At 34.9% G+C, this 18,064-nt stretch overlaps 1 protein-coding gene across 1 annotated transcript; it reads left to right on the forward strand.

The window, feature by feature from the left end:
* Positions 1–64: 64 nt before the first annotated feature.
* On the forward strand, positions 65–12,242 carry LOC115918968. Its single transcript, XM_030995930.1, has 7 exons — positions 65–148; positions 6,604–6,783; positions 7,207–7,439; positions 7,878–7,996; positions 8,674–8,718; positions 10,237–10,356; positions 12,144–12,242. Exons 2-7 carry the CDS (start codon positions 6,659–6,661, stop codon positions 12,240–12,242), a joined length of 741 nt encoding a protein of 246 aa, XP_030851790.1. The 5' UTR covers positions 65–148; positions 6,604–6,658.
* The last annotated feature ends 5,822 nt before the right edge of the window (positions 12,243–18,064 follow it).

The following is an 18,064-nucleotide window of genomic DNA, read 5'->3' on the forward strand; positions in this document are numbered from 1 at the left end:
TGATTTCAAAACATATTTTAGATATATTTGATTTCCTTTAAAATAAAAGATTTAGGAAAAGGTTGTATATTTATGTGATCGTGGCAAAATTTGATTGACTGGAGCTTAATGATGAACATTCACAGGTGTTTTTGGTAGAAATGGAAAGGTGAGTAGGTATTTTGCCATTTGATTTCCGTGAATATAGCTTATTTCTATGTTTCAAAGAACCTTAACCTTTTCATAAATAGATTGTATTGCTCAAATACGAGATAAAGTAATGGGTTTAAAGTTGTGATGTGTCCCACTAACCGCAAAGTGTGTCTGCTACGGTCGGTGTTTGTGATGTAGGTCTAAGTGACGTGTCTCTAGGAGGAGGGGTCCGCCGGACGTCCAGGGCGCGCCTCGAGCCTAGAGGCTGGGCCTGGGGAGAGTGCATGGGGACATGAGTTGGGACATGAGGGAGGTTGGGAGGAAGGTCAATTGCATATCTAGTTGGGTCCCGGACGGCCAGACCAATGTATAACTTGACCCTGGTTACCCGACCTGGCCCTGGTCGGGTCATAACTACAAGATCAACGACATCTCGCCACTGTCACGCAACTTGTCAGCTAAGTGTTTCACGAAGCCGTCTTTGCCAAGATGAGCGACAACTTCCGCGACAAGCGAGTTGTCACTGCTCCGAACCTGTCATATCTTTTTAATTGCTGTAAAGCGCCATCACAAGTCAGTTCGTTGCCATTCCATGGGCCGCGAAATGGACGATTAGTTTCACTATCATTTTGAGAAAATAATAGACAAGTTCGGTACGTAATTCTCTGGGATGCGAAATGCAAATGTACAAGAGTGAGAATACAAATTATACAGAAACTTTAAAAAGCTGAATATAAACATTAAATCACAAATCATTAAACTATAACATATAAATAAGAGAGGTAAGAATGTTACACACCGTTTTCCATAGTCGATCCATAGTCTTTTCTTAGGATACCGTCATACCTTTGGGGCCTATGTGCATTATTATTCCCTCTCTAGGGGCAGTTACACTGTCATCCAAACACGCCAAAAAATGCCAAACCGGAGCCTGGCCGCGATGTTACCAAGGGCAACTACGCTTTACCGGCAGACATGCCAAGCCCCAAACATTCCAAAACGAAGTGTGATCTTTTGGCGTGTTTTGGCGTGTTTTGGCGTGTTTTGGCGTGTTTGGCAAGTATAACCGCTCGCAGTTGTAACATCGCGATGTTAGGCACGTGACTTCCGGCACTTCCGGATTGTTACCCGCGCTCTTTTAAACCACTTTCTTCCCGTGTGATATTTATAGCATTTCCATCGTCGCGCGTGTTATCCGTTCATTCAGCTCCGTTTGTTCCAATTCCGTTAACTCATCCTTTATTCAATCTTCGTTATTCCCGTCTGGCCATATCTGTCTAGTAGTAGTATTTGAGTGTTTTGTTAGATTAATTAATATGGAAGTGAACAATTCCCATTGGACTGATGATGAGATGAAGTTCTTGATTTCGATGTGGAGGCAGGGAGAGCTCCTCCACCAGACTTCCAAGCGTCCCTGCAAACGTGGGGAAAAGGGCTTCAGAGAAATGAGTGAAAGCATGAAATTAACAATTAACAACGATGATTTTCTTAACCTTCCCATATCGTTTTTACTACTAGATTTCGATTGAATTTGGGAAAACTGAATCAGTAGCCGTAGTCCGTACTTCGTAACTTATCCACTCTTGCCTCAAATACTACACGCGAGATAAACAAAACATATCGCATGCATGCGCATGGGATGTATCGCTATTTAGCTAGCTATAGCGCTAGCTGGAAATTGCGCGCGCTAAAAATCTTATAGCAGGCCGGGGTCAAAGGTCGGGAAGACTGCACATGCGCATTACCAACCGAAACACGCCAAAACATCGCTGAACAGCTCCGTCGGTGATGTTTCAGCACAAGTGTAACCGGGTGCACGAAACATCGCGACTTTTCAAAATGAGGTATTTGACAGTATAAATGCGCCTAATAATTACTTCTTCCAAATTATATTTTCAATATCAAATCAATTATATAACGAGTATTTATGAGACTCTAGAATAAAAACTGGCTGAGAAAAGACATTTTGCCTAAAATTCCTCGTCACAATAAACAAAAAAGTATGTATTGATAAACTATCACATTACGGTATCCTTCAACTAACTTTTTTTTTCAGTTCAGTTCATTTATTCAATTCATTTCTAAAATGTACAGACAGTTGTACGTGACAAAAAACATACATATTTACAAGTCATGAAATAAAAAGCAATAAATATTATAAGTAGGCCTATTACATTGTAAGAAAATGAATTATGAGAACTTTAAAATAAAGCCAGATTGGCCTTGTGAAAAAAAAGTCCCCATTTGCTAGAGAGTGATTTGGAGGCTTCATAATAATAGTTTCAAATTTGTACAACAAAGGGAAAAGAAACAAGCAATGGATATGAATATATACATGCATAGAATATGAAATACAAAATACCTACATGTAGATGCCAACAGATATAAAGTGCATCCAAGTAATTACCCGATCCCCCCCCCCCCAAAAAAAAAAAAAAAAAAAAAAAAACAACAACAACAACAACAACAACCTAAAAACCTAAATTACTTCCTTTTTCAAGTGGATGTTTTCAAATATCAAAGAGTTGCAAACTAAGCATATTTTGAAATAAAATATTGTTTCAATTTTCTTTTAAAGAAAGAAAGAGAGAGAGAGATGCATGAACAAATATAATTGGGAAGTGAGTTCCAGATTGTTGGGAAACTATATCGAACTGACCGTTGTACAAAGGTTTTCCCGACTTTCCATAAATGAAATAAGCTGCTGTTTCGTGTGCCATGGGAATGAATTTCTTTATTTATAGTGAACATTTTAACAATATTTTTGGGGAGGATACTCTTGAAGTAAAAATATCCAAGTAGGATAGTATGATATTGGTATAAATGGAAAATGTTCAAAGTATTCAATTTATGGAAAAGGGGAGCCGAATGAGTAAGATAATGACTACCAGTACATATTCGTATTGCCCTCTTTTGTAATTTGAAAATGACATCTAATTTGGTTTTACTACAATTTCCCCAGACAGTTATACAATATAAGATATGTGATAATATTAAGGCGTTATACAGTGAGAATAAGGCTGAACCAGAAAGACAGCTTCTTAATTTATACATAATACCAATGCATTTAGATATTTTGGTACTTAAATAGTTAATATGTGAATCCCACTTCAAATTTTCATCTATATTGACTCCAAGAAAACAAATAGATTTAGATTTAGTTATTGGTGTAGAATCGATACTTAATGTAAGATCATTGCAGGTTTTAGTCGCATTGGACAGCTTATTATGGAAAGATATAAAACAAGTTTTAGTCAGATTAAGTATTAATTTATTGGCCTTAAACCATTTAGATATGTTATGTAGTTCAACATTAATATTCTCTTGCATATCTTTTAAATCCGGCTGAGTAAAGAACAAAGTGGTATCGTCTGCATACATAATAAAGTCAAATTTGGTAGATGATTTTTCAATATCGTTAACGTATATGAGAAATAATAGGGGACCTAATATAGAACCTTGTGGAACCCCGTGTTTAATTAAACTATGAGTGGAAGAAGCATCATTGAATATGGTAAATTGATAACGACTACATAGATAGTTTTTAAACCATATGAGTGGGAGGCCATGTACACCATAATGCTGTAGTTTACATAATAGAATATCGTGATTAACTATATCAAACGCCTTTGAGAGATCTATAAATATTCCTATTCCAAAATCGTTATTTTTTACTGAAGATACAATTTTATCCTGTAAATCTATAAGAGCATGACAAGTCGAGTGGTTACTTCTAAATCCATATTGACTGTCTGTTAAGATGCTGTTAGCTATTAAGAATGAATACAAACGTTTATACATACATTTTTCCAGTATCTTTGAGAAGCATGGCAATATTGAAATAGGTCTATAGTTTTTGCAGAGATGAGAGTCATTTTTCTTATAAACTGGTACAATTTTAGCAATTTTAAGTTTGTCTGGTACATTACCTGTACTTATAGATAAATTTAATATATAACATAAAGGCTTTACAATCGAGTATATAATCTTTTTTACAATATTACTGTTGATGCCGTCAAAACCACAGGAGTTACTTTTCTTCAGCGATTTAGTAATTTCAAGAATTTCAGATTCAGTAATAGGCTTTAAAAATAACGATTTCGAAAGTGGATCACTTAAATATCCTTCAAATGTATCATTTCGTGCAACAACTTGAGAAGAAGTTAAAATATTTGTGCAGCAATTAATAAAATATGAATTGAATTCATTAGCTATACACTGTGAGTCATCTATTCTTTTGTCGTTGCATAAAATATACTGAGGTGGATTACGTTTGGATTTACAAAGTAGTTTGTTTATGACGGACCAAGTACCCTTGATATCATGCTTGGTTCGATTCAATTTATCACAAAAATATTTCCTTTTCACTTTATGTAATATATTATTAACTTTATTCCTATATGTTTTATACTTTGCTTGATTTGAGGGTGAGCGATCATTAAGAAATTTCTTATACAACTTATTTTTTTTCTTGATATATCGTAAAAGTCCTGGTGTTATCCAAGGTTTACGTATACATGATTTCTTATTGTTACTAGTACATAGAGGTAGATTTCTGTCATATAAAACTAAAAGCTTACTTAAAAACAAGTCATAAGCAGTATTAACATTATTGCACGAATACAATGAAGACCAATCCACTTCGTACAGTTCTCTTTGTAATTTCTTTACACCATCATCTGTTACTGCACGTCTGAAATTAATTGTAGTATGCTGACTCTTTGTCAGCAAGTTAGTTTTATGATTTAACTTAGTTAACTAAGTTAACTTTTGATTCGACTGTCGAAAAAAAACACTCACCGGTTTTTCTTCAATTTAAGAATCTTTACAGAAATATGCAAATCGTTTGATGATGTAAATATGATAATGACACTATTTATTATTTATTTTAGGAGAATTTATATGTATATATTTCTTTTTGAACAATTTTAGCCCCAAAACTTGTTTTGGGTTATTCTTGGTAAATCAAATGGATCGTGACAAAGACTATGTTCTTGAGCTGCTAGTATCGCGGTATATCGATATCATGTCTGTCATGGCTTTGTGAAACGGTTTATCCGCTTCATGACATCTCCGTAGGTCGCCGACAAAGATATGACTGTCATGGAGTTGGTTTCGAGAAACGGCCCCCTGGCCTTGGGGTTGCCGGTTGGCTATTTCTGACAGCTCGACTTTTGACTCAAAGTCAAACTTGAGACATGTTCCTGAATCTGAATAATAATGACGTGCTATTTACATTACAAAAATGCTGACCTTACAAGAATTTGCATTGTTGGTTCTTGCTGAAATGCAGGCGCTTACCGGTATTCAGAATCAGGTTTCACGGCAAACCGCTGCACAATACAATTGCATAGGGGGTCTACTGTTTACGTATCGCGTACCGACAGTGGGGCTCGGGCGCGACTGAAGTTAGCGACTGTAATGAATGAAAGTATTATAAAAGCACACAAACTTCCTTATATTAAATACAGAAAACTCCATTGGTTTGGGGGAATTACATGTATATCATAGTTTAAAGGGGATTTTTTTCAATTTGTTTTAATAGCAGAAAAATGAGGAAAAACAGGTAGTGAAATTTTGAGCAAAAAATCAATAACAAATTGGAAAGTTATGAATTTTTGAAGGTGCTATCAATCAAACACAAATTGGCACCACTGTGACATATCTTGTGAGCTGCCCTCCTATTTTCCCTGTAGGGCCTACTGAAGAAGAAAGGGGAAAAAAAAATCAGAAATGTATAGCTTCCATTAAAGGGATCGTTCGACAATGTTAAATCTGAGATACACGGCCCTACATGTTATCAGCGTCTAAAAAATTGCGCTTCAAAATGATCAAGAAATGCCTCAAAAAAGTAAAAATCTTTTAGATCACCGGTTTTACCAAACTGGTACTCGTTTTCCCCAATAGACTGTAGTGTTATGAAAACCGTTTGGCAAACGGTTTTCAAAATTTGTAATTCTAATCATAAATATCTTGATAATCAGACAGGCGATCGGCTAGTAAAAGTCATGGGGTTCCTGACTGACCTAAAGGTTCATAATTATCATTGCAGCATGAGCTAAATCCAGAATTTTGTTTCAGAATCTGAGACAAAGTTACCGGATCCCTTTAAGGAAATTTTCAATCATACATACATTCACCTCAAATATAATTGTTGCAAACATGTTTTTATTTAACCCTTGTGTCTTGTGTGACACAAATCCATTCCGTCATCATTAACTAAGAAACCTGTATTAAAAGCAATGTAATCACTCAAAATCTTTACCCTGTTATTTTTCGTAAGGAAGGTCAGCATTTTTTTACATAGTGGAAAATTAGCTGTACATAGAGCTCTGCATATTTCCATTATATCTGGTAATCTGGTAAGTACTAAATGCATAAATACAGGTAAGCAAGAATAAATAACACAGATCTAAATGTAATTTGATAATTTTTGTTTCCTTCATTAATTTTTTTTTCCTTTGTTTACAGATTTGTTTCTGAATAAGAAACCTCTATTCCTGTAAGGTATTTGAAATGCTTCAAGATGCCAGGTCTGGACCGTGGCAGATGTTTCCAGTTGGCTCTTCTTCTTCTCATCGTTCCTGCACAGTACTTTCTTACTCAGTGGAAACCAACAACAAGCTCACAGAGGAGTGTAGAAATTGAAAGGTACTTTCAGGCTTCAAAATCTATTGCAGGATTAATGTATATTGTCTCTTCAGCCAGCAAAATAATAGTACAAGTCCGAAAAAAATGATACTTTGTATCTGAAAAGAAGATAAGTAGAACTGCTGTTCTCTTTTTCTGGAAGGTTTTGTGTCTTGAGTACTGTTTTGTAATTGGTTATTATAATGCACTTCATCAAGATTAGAAGTTTCAGTGTAACTAATTAAAGGATTGATTTGTGAAGTTAAGACTTTTTGGTAATGGTAATAAAGCCTACTGAACATCCATTTCCTACTGATTAGTAACAAACGTAATTCTATTCCTGCGCTCTCGGTAGATTGTAAGTTTGTGATGTGAATTGACAATTGTAAGGAACTTTATCATTCACCCATTCAGTAAATCTTTAACTTTTCTTCCTCTTCTTAGATTGCTAACCGGACTTCATACATGGCATGGCAAGTTTACCAATCCTAACTGGTGGAAACAGAGAGGTCAAAATGCCTGGAACACAATGTCAGATTTCCTTAATCACTTTGAGAAGTATGGCGAAAAGATCGTCTACGGAGATTCTCGGAAAGACGATCTTGATGATGATCCAGACGGCGAGTCTCCAGCTTATGAAGTCTTGAAATTCAGAGAAAGCAATGGATTTTTTGGTGGTGAGACTCATATATATTTTTCTCGGATGATTAACATTTTAGGTTGAAATGAAGTCATAGAATATTTTCTAACTATTATAAACTTTACTACCAATTTGTGAAAATAGAAGCTTTGCCCATATAATTTGTCCTGTGTCCTTGATTTTGTGTGTCAGCTTGCTTGAAAACATTCTTCTGAATATGATAGCATACCTGTCAAATCAAACTTGAATATTGTATTTTGATTTTTATGATATTTAAGCATTTGTTTAAAACACGAAATCAAAATACACAAGGGGTCAATCAATATTTCAAGAAAATTATGCAGATTTTTCCATATGGAATTGCCTTTATAATATATCTTGTATCTTTGAATAGTTTCAGAGAGAGATTTCTCTATCTAATAGTATTGTTTTGTTGTTATAGCTGATTTTGCTTGTGTATTTGTTTTATCTCCAGGTTCAACTGAGAAAAGAAGTCCGCGACCAAGGCATGTTAAATTCCGTATAGGCCAGGTAGTCAGACATAAAAGGCTGGGATACAGAGGAGTTATTGTAGGATGGGATTTAACTGCGAAGGTACGTAAACTAGAAAAGAAAGAAATAAGTAAATGAATACAGAAATAAATGAATAGATACATAAATACATGAATAATGAAATAAATGAATAAATAAATAAATAAGTGAGTAAATAGAGAAAAAGATAACCAAATAAATACTTGAATAAATAAATGATTGGATGAATGAATTAATAAATGCATAATGAATAAATGACTGAATGAGATAAATAAATGAATAGATATAGAAGGATATTAATAAATCAATAAATAAATACATAAATATATAAATCAATTATTTAATGATTACATGAATGGATGAATGGATAGATGGATGGATTCATGCATGAATGAACTTATAGATAATGTAATAAATAAGTAAATACATACCATAGATAATTTAAGATGGATCAAAATGTGACATATAGGAAACAATGCATTTTAATGTTTGTATAGTAGAATCAATTTGACTGATTTCAGGTATAGCACTGACTGTATTTTTATTTTGCATATAAACTCTGTTTCAAATAAGGAGATGGTAAGCTCTGCAAAATTGATGAATGCATTGGACAATGATGTATACCCGGTACTAGTGATGATACATTTATATACACCTGATATTTCCATTTGTCTTTAAACGATATGTTATCTTCATGAGTATATAAATTAAAGACCTTTCATTCCCTTTTATATCTCCAGGCTCCGGCACAATGGCTTAGCGATAACATACCCCGAGATCAAATAGTAAGTTAATATCACTTTACTATAGAGTGGTGAAGTGTGACATCATCAAAAATCTATTTTTAGAATTTCTCAATTTTTTCTTCATATTCCGAAAGAACATAAAAAATAATGTCCAAATGTCGAAAACCAATTGAATATGTTAAGTATTGGCTGAGATATGACCATCTGAATGAATATATGTCCTATGGGAACTCAGTGTTATATGCTCTGGCTTCTAACCATTAGGAGCCAGATCAACACTGAGTTCCTATGGGGAGTATATTTATTCAGATGGTCATATCTCAGCCAATACTTAACATATTCAATTGGTTTTCGACATTTGGACATTATTTTTTATGTTCTTTCGGAATATGAAGAAAAAATAGAGAAATTCCAAAAAAATATTTATATGACGTCACAGCTTCGGTACTCTATGAAGTAATGAAATTCCTTAAGATATATGGGCTAGATATTTAAACTTCCGTCTCTTTGATCTCCAAGTTATCAAAAATATGATGACTCATTTGGAATGGGATCTGTTTATTTCTCCCATTTGTAATGGTAGAGCAATACACAGCACAAGTCTAAGCTCATGCAGTGAGGACTTAAATACATTTGAAAAAGACATTTGAGCCAATTACATAAGCTCAAGGGAAGTCATTAAAATGCGATATTATAATATTTGAAGAAGAGTAAAAATGAAATTAGAAGGTGGGATGTCTTGTACCGGTAACTAGAGAGCTGTGTAAAGAAAATTACATAAATGATTTGTTCAAGACCTTTTACATTCAACTTTTCAATTTTCTTTAAATTTCTTATTTGTTTAATCTATTACCACATAATTTGTTTCATCATGGTTTAGTTTTTCGTCATTCATTTGCTTGCTGTTCAGGGACGATTTCGGGTGCAGGCTTTTTAATATCAAATCAGTTTTCAACCAACATTTCTTACATAGCATTGATGAATTTAAAGGTGACCCGATTTGTCACATATATTTGTTAGATGTTTACTTTTTGTTTTCCTTCAGAAATCTTCAAATGTTTAATGATTTATTTTCCTGACAGCAATGGTGTCCATGCTTATTTCATTTTTGTTTATCAGATTCCTCTTTTCAGCATTGTGTTTGCATGCACTCTCCTTCCATTTTCTCTACAAAATGTGATATTTCCCTATTACAATTCATGTGCATTTTGAGCAGAGCTTGTTTGTAGAGATGACTCACCACTCCTTTTCAATGTTTATTGTATTATCTATTTCTTTTTTCTTTTTTTCGGGGGCCTCATTTTCTTCTGATCATAGATTCCTCCACCCTACTCTTGCATGCATGGATTTTCACAAATCTGAAATTCCAAACCCCATTTTTATTTTGCTTGAGAATCTTCTTGATATTTTACATGCATGCCTTTTCACTTTTCAATTATAGTAGTGATGTTTATTGAAAAATAACCCTTTCCCCTCTCTTTATTTATCTGTTAATGCTTGCCTTGGATTGCCCCCTCCCCCCTCTGACTTTCCTATTTTCTGTTTCATGTGTTATAGCACACTCTGAAATTCCCATTCTATGCTCTTGCTATTGATGTGCGTGATATGCATGTACCTGTCCCTATTGTTGTCTACCATAGTGAAGAAGATCTTGAAGTTATGACTATTCCAACCATGGTAAGTAGGAATGTAGGAGAATGTGTGTCAAATCCTCAGAGAGAGATAGAGAGAGAGAGACAGACAGACAGCCAGACAGACAGACAAGACAGACAAGACAGACAGATAGACAGACGGAGACAGAGAGAGGAGGAGGAGGAGGCAGATGTGCTTGTGGTCTTGTATTTGAAAAGGCACAAGTGAAAGCACCTTTCTCTGAGAATTTGACACACTATTTTCACAATTTTTCAAGACCATTTTTCATAAAGGAGATATGACAAACACTGTTGGCAAGAAGATATGACTTACGAACTTTATATATTTTATTTCAAAGCCACAAGATCTAATCTCCTTTATGAGTTTTTATCACCAGACTTTTTATCAGAGCTTTTACAGGGTGCTACATAAACATTGTTTACTTTCCCTGATAACAAAGTTATGTCGCTCAACAGAGCTGTTCATTTTTTCCAGTTGAAATTCAAATTGTTGTCCCCAAAATGATCTATATCGGATCAGAACTGTTGTTTTTACGGAGTCGACAGACCTTCACTAGTCGCAAGTACCTGGTCTTGCTAGGGACCAGGACCAGGTCCGGGAAAAGGGACAGTGGTTGATGTAGCAGCCCTGTATTAGCACTCTGACTTCATCAGTCCAGTCCGAGTTTGATTTTGCACTCTCTGCTCCCTGTTCCCCCATTTTCTACAGCACTATAGAAATCAGCCCAACTACATGTTACTGGTACACAGCTTAGATAAACAGTCATTCACTACTGCCTATATCACACAAGAATTACTCCAAGGGGTGCAACATGTAAAGGTAGGGAGAACGCAGACTCGGTGGGGGATGACCTCAGAATATGGGGGAGCAATTTTGTCGCAGACCCTTATCTACTTCAGCCTACATTACAGCATGCTAGCTTGAGTCCTGGGCCACATTGCATAAAACCGCCCATTGGCGGATTCAACTTTGCCATTAATGGTAGCTTCCATGGAAACCTTGATTTGATTGACTGTTAAGTAATGTTGCCATGGTAGTTGATATTGATGGCAAAGTTTCCATCAGTGGTAAGTTTTATACAATGGGCCCAGGTTTAAGCAGAGTTAATGGCCCACTGCTTTATAGAACATCAAGTTTAAACCTCTTCAACCTGTACAAATCACTATAATTTGTTTAACTAAGTGAACAACCAAATTGTATCATTTTCATGTCATGACTGGATGCATTTCTTTTGTTCATTTTGTTTAATCTTTGGTTACTTTAATGCTTTTGAGTAATTTGTACAACAGAATTATGCTGTACAGTAATTTGTAAAGAATAAAGAGTTTGGCACTCAACACTCATAATTCATAGACTTTATTATAAATAGGTAACCCATTAATCCACCTTTATGAGTACAAGCAATTATGATGTGCTTCTCTTTAGTGGAATGTTGATATAAATGTTCTCATAAACTGTAAAAGTTTTAGGAGACTCTTTATTTACAGATTGTATGAGCTTGATGCAGTATTCATAAATCATGTTTGCTACTGATTTATAGCTTCCCAAATTAATACATTTAGCAAATATTTGTCTGGAAATGTATAGATAGAGAAAGAAAGGGCGAATACATAGTGCTGTTGATCTGCACCGAAACAGTGTTTAATCATGTGCCATCTGTACCAGGTAATAAAATACCATACATTTATGAATTTTGTTTTTCTTTCAATCTTTCATGACACTATTGCCATTGCACTGCATAGTCAGCCATTTTCTTTTTATCCCAATTACACAATTTGTCCTCTTTTTTAAAAAATTTCTTCTGTTCACAGGTTCAGCATCCTCAGGTAGACGAGTATTTTACGGCATATGATGGATCAAGATTCTTGGCCAGGTCATGGCTAAAGAAGATATACCCTCATGATCAATGATGTGATCAACCTCAGGCCTCATTCATACATGGCATGGTAAACTGTCTTGAAGACCCACTGTGGGGAACAAAAAAGCCTTTTTATTTGTAAATAAATGGCAATGTGGGCATTCAAAAAAAGTACAGAGTGCATGCTACAAATTCCCCTGAAACTAGAAACCCCTCATAAGAAGGAAAAAGCTGAATAATTTGATAAATGATGATGATGTATCTGTGTTTTATAAGGTGGTTTACCCTATCATGTATGAATGAGGCCAGGGGAATATTGGTTAACTGTGAGGTAGAATACATAAAGCCCACCCAGTTAAGTGCCTTCACTGCCTTGTGCAGACATTTAAAAGCAATCAAGTATTGCTGCAACAACATTGTTTAATAGGTCACAAGTTTCTTTTGATTATTTGTCATTGTGTTTGAGTGTAATTACTTTATATTTTCTTGCCAACAACAATTACCTGCAACATTGATGATTAAACAGAATAGTGTTTGACACTAGTACATGTACAGTCAACCTGCTTTAGTGACCACCTGTCTACAAAGACCACCTGTCTACAAAGACCACCTGTCTACAAAGACCACCTGTCTACAAAGTCCATATTTTTTGTTTCCCTTGAAAATGGTTTCTCATTGATTCATGTACTAAAGGAACCTGTCTACAAAGGCCACTTTTTGTGTTTCCCTTGGGTGGTAGCTACATACAGGTTTGACTGCTCTCAAAATAAAACTTAAATATTTGTATGAGTTATAATCATATTCGATGTGCAAGTATGTTACCCAGTGGGGGATAAAGGTTAAAGTGTAATGTAAACCATACAGAGTACTACACAATATAATAGTGGTCAAGATGTAGAATCTCATCAATATTGAATTGATCTGTATGTTGATGCATATTTTTTTTTCCATTCATTTACATGCCTGTAGCTGAACTGACTCAGAAATAGATTAATAGATTTTATTTTTTCATTGTGACATGATTTGTAGCTGAAAGATTATATTAAAAAACATGCACTATTTCCCCTTTATATATAGACTCATACTTTTATGCTCAAGTTATATTTTTTGTCATTGACTGTTTTCTCAACAATTCCTACATTGTCATTTGTGGGATATGTGCAATTCAAATATGATATCTTGTTTAGTTTTCTTCCATTACTCCATTAGATAATATTTTTACTAGTAGTTTCATTATATCATCATGTGATTAGTTGAATGTGACTGTGTGAAATGTACAAAGGCATTGTCAGTCAATTGGACATTAGTTCATTTTTCTAACATCTTATTCTAAAATACATTTAATTGAACCTCATATACCGGTAGTTGGCTATGTTAACTTCAAAATGTGTAGGGAAAATGGAATTATTATATGGCAAAGATAATACAGCAGTGTAAACATATACATCCAGATATTACATGTATATGAAACTGCAAATGATCATGCTACTTTCATGCACATCTAAATTTTGTATAGCATAGTCTATACCTGATAAATACATGGCTCTCCTATGGTGGTGCCAACTCACAAACAAGTAATTATGGCCTTAATTAAAACCTTATGTCCGTTTATCAATTAATTGCCATATTAAAGACTATAGCTCCTCATTAATCATTCTTTCATCTATTACATGCCATAGCCGCACATAGGCATGTGATGGACCATTATTCTTATTAGTTTCATCCCATGTTTTATCACTGACTTGTAAACCTCTGATTATATATGATGGTGCTCTTTTTTTCTTCTTTCTTTGTGTTTTCTGTGATTTTCCAAATGGTTTCTCTGTCTTCCATGTACAGACCTCCATTTTTGTATTTGCATAATGTACACAAAATTCATTATGACAATGTGCCAAGTGGACTGATTGTGTCATATGGGAATCCTGTTAATAATAAGTGCTGATATTATCAGTGTTTTCAGAATTGTTGTTTTGATGATTAATACCACTAAGCCATTGAGTGTTTTTGTGACATGTGCATATTCCATTCGTAGAGGGGATAACCATGTACTTGACAGGTTAATATGGTTATGTGTACTGCTGAGAAATCAATCAATTATCTCCCGTGGATGGAGTGTATCAGGAGTCAGGCCTTCAGGGTAGAATTACAAACAAATGCAAATTGCAAACTTACTTTGCATTTTCAATCCAGATTTGCAATTCTTCATTTGATATCCCTCCGTTCATGCTCGTGTAGTCACAGTAGCTTGAGATATACCAGGCTGTTTACTAATATCAGACTCTTGGGCTGTTCATGGGGTCTCATCAGAGGGGCGTAGATCCTTACTTTATACCTATTATTCAGGGGGGATGAATGAATAGATCATCCCCCGTGACCAATAGGTATTAAGTAAGGATCTACGCCACTGGCCTGGGTAGCTAATTCTATTGATATGAAGCGTGAATTTAGGACATGTGTTACAGAGTTTGAAAGCAAGAATGTGATGTGTACATCTATCTTTTCCCACTTGTCTTAGCCCATACCAAAATAAGTTCCTGGCAAGCAAATTTAAGATTTTCTGAGCCAAATTAACTACTGTTCCTGGGCCATGTTTCATAAAACTTGTTATCAATAACAAGTTACAAAAACTGTAATAAGCTGCTGAAACCATGGCATTTGATTGGCTGAGAGCAAATTCTTCATAGAATATTAGCATTTGTTATTGATAACAAGTCTTATGGAACAGGGCCTGGGTATATATCATCTGCTGCAAGCCAGACAGACATTTACTCCATTCTTATACAGAGAAAAATGTCCTTTTGGCTCTCAATATCTGTTCTCCAGTGGAAATTCTTATACTCATTGTTCACTTCAAAATTATAGATATATATATATATATATATATATATTTCTTCTTCTTCATAATTCATTTTTTTAAATACATTTTTCATTTTGTATGTATTTATGTATTTATTTATTATTGTTATTATTATTTTCATTGGGGGAGGGGGGGGGGGGTGATTTGCATGGTTGTACAAAGTTATAATACAGAAATGACCCTGTGTAACCCTTCATCATTATTAACTGCTGTTGATATCATTTTATCCCGAAAAAGTGGAGTGCCATTTTGTCAATAACAGCTGAGTTATTAATCAGCTTGTGTCTCGCTAATCACTGCATTTTGCAGGATTTCTAATCATCATTACATTCCTCTGTTTTTAGCATGTGCAGCATATGCCCACATCTACTCACTAAAAATTAACTTCTCTAGATCTATGGCCACTATGTTAATGTTAGGGTTTGTTGATAACTTTTTCATTCAGCTTGCAGTCATGACAAATTTAGTTTGGGAAATGTGTTTCCATTAGTTTAAGAGCTAAGTTCTTAGTTCGTAGAAAGTGATCATTAAAGGCCATGACTTCAGGTTTTATGCATTATGTTGTGTGATCTTCGTTCATTTTCTTGTCGATTATCGCATTTGATTAGTCATTTGAATGATTCCTGTAAGGTATTGTTTTATCAAAAGATGGAACACTAAATGTAAAACTTCAAGAATACTCAATAGGTGCCTTTTTATCTGCTTCAGTTCATTCATCATGTTATTTACTGCCTTTCTATCTAGTATCTTGTGCTGTTCTGAAAATGTTCTCATGATTTGTTTGTATCCATCAGTTTTGGAGTCTAGTTAAAAATATTTCTGTCATCAAGCTGCTGCTCCCAGTACTGTGTGTAAAGAAGAGATTTGTGTATAAAGAATAAACATGCATACAATGACACTGTCTGTATGCTTAATGCCTTATAGGTTTTGAATTCTATTAAAAGTACTCATTTACTTTTTTCCACAATTTACCCTCTTATTATGCAACTGTTGTTTGTTAAAAGTCTTTGCATAGTTGTGCTCTGTGTAGATCATGAGTAAGATCTTGAGAGAGTGTAGACTGTAGAGTATTCATTCTTTTTGTTTGGATAAATTTTCCAGGTTCTGTCATTCAGATTATTACTTCATTTATTTACTATATTAGTAAATATGTTTGTGGATATAGACTCACCAGGGATGGTTATGTGGAGTGTGTATACGCTTCATAGATTTATACAGCCGTGCAGATAGTCATATGCTAGACGGGAATGGATGGAATAGGTTTAGATGAGAGGCAGGAATAAAAGAAGAGAGAGAGAAAAAGAGTAGGATAAGAGATGGGTCAAGAAAGAGAGAAGGGGATAGATCAAAAGAGAGTCGGACTGGAGACAGAATAGGGGAGAGCCATGAGAGAGTGAAAGAATGAGGAAAGCTAAAAGAGAGAGAGAGAGTTGAAGAGGTAGAGATGGTGGGAAAACCATAAGAACAAACAGATAGACAGGGGGAGAGGAAGAAAGAAGAAGAATACGAGGAAAGAGAGAATAGGAGTAGAAGATATTTTTTGGTTTTTTTTTTGTTGCAAAAATGAAAAGAAAAAGTGAAAACATGGGGTATCGAAAACCAAGTAACATCTAGAAAAAATTAAATCACTTCTTTTATAATTCATCCTCCTTCTTTGATTAGATATATCGTCGCTGTTTTCACGAAGTGACGGTAGTGAAAAAAAATTGCATTCACTTTGCGTTATGATTTTCCTCACTACCGTCACTTCGTGAAAACAAGGACGATATATATATAGGCCGACATCTTTTCAGGTCATACACCAATACCAGTGTAATACCAGTCATCTTTAATGAGAAAATCAGTCTATTTATAGCAGCCCACCTCTGAATATCTTGCAGACAATAGAGCCCTTTCATATCAGAGACAGGTTCCAGATCTCCCCTGACCTCAAACAGAAGCTCATATGTCATCAAGGTGCATTGATACACAAGTGAACTGAAGTAATCAATCCAAACATATGTAGCTCTCATAGGCATAGTCAGGGGGAGTAGAGGGGCCATGACCATCCCCCCCCCCCTATTTTTTCATCTGCTACAAAAAATGTGGGTCAAGATTTTAACCCTGCTCCAGGTGTTTTGGAGGGACTATGATTTTGTGTCTCTAGTCCACCCCCCCCCCCAATCAAACATTTAACAATTCTGGCTATACACTAATACTATATAGAGTATAGTCAAGCTTGAATCCATCTAGTCTCAGACTGGGTCCATGTCGTGCTTGCTTTTCTGACTATAGGTAGATGTGTGTCTTTTTTTTAGAATACAATTTTGTAGAGCTCATAGAAGATTTAAAAGTGAAAAGAGAGTTGATATCTAGACCCACTATATACTGAACAAGTTATTAGTCAGCTAGGAATATTCAAGTCATTTTCAAAATGACAACAATTGAATATCTAAAGAAAAAAGTGTCACGACTTTAACATCGAACTCATTTTTCAGATGAATAAACAAAACTTGGCGACATTATGTTATTAACAAAACATTGTTCAATTCATTGTACTGTTGCAAGATGCACCTTGTTGAAGACAATTACTCCCATTTCCCATTGTAAATATGTTTAACGAGCCCGGTATTCAGAAGGGCCATTCCTGTGGTTCTGTGTACAATGTCTTTTATAGGGAATGTGTAAACATTTATACTGGAGGCAAATTTAGAGTTTACTGTTTGCAGGTCGAGGATGGTGACCTAATTTAGAGTAGAAGTTTTGTTGAAAAGGGGTTCTCAATGGAGGGGTCAAATATAGCCAGATACATATAATGCATTGATTTAATTTGTATGAAGAACGATGAGTGTGGGAACTGAACTGTAATGCAATTAATTTCAAATATGAAACCTTGCAAATAAATAAAGATGTCCACTATTTTCACAGTAAAAAACTATCATGCTTTGTACAAATTCATCGTTGTATTAATTCAATCACTCAAGAAGCATATATTATTGCTTTTCCAGTATAGTCCAGTACCTATATTAAAATCTCCC

This window comes from Strongylocentrotus purpuratus, unplaced genomic scaffold (genome assembly GCF_000002235.5).
Source record: "Strongylocentrotus purpuratus isolate Spur 01 unplaced genomic scaffold, Spur_5.0 spur5_contig_854, whole genome shotgun sequence".
Taxonomy (NCBI): Eukaryota; Metazoa; Echinodermata; class Echinoidea; order Camarodonta; family Strongylocentrotidae; genus Strongylocentrotus; species Strongylocentrotus purpuratus.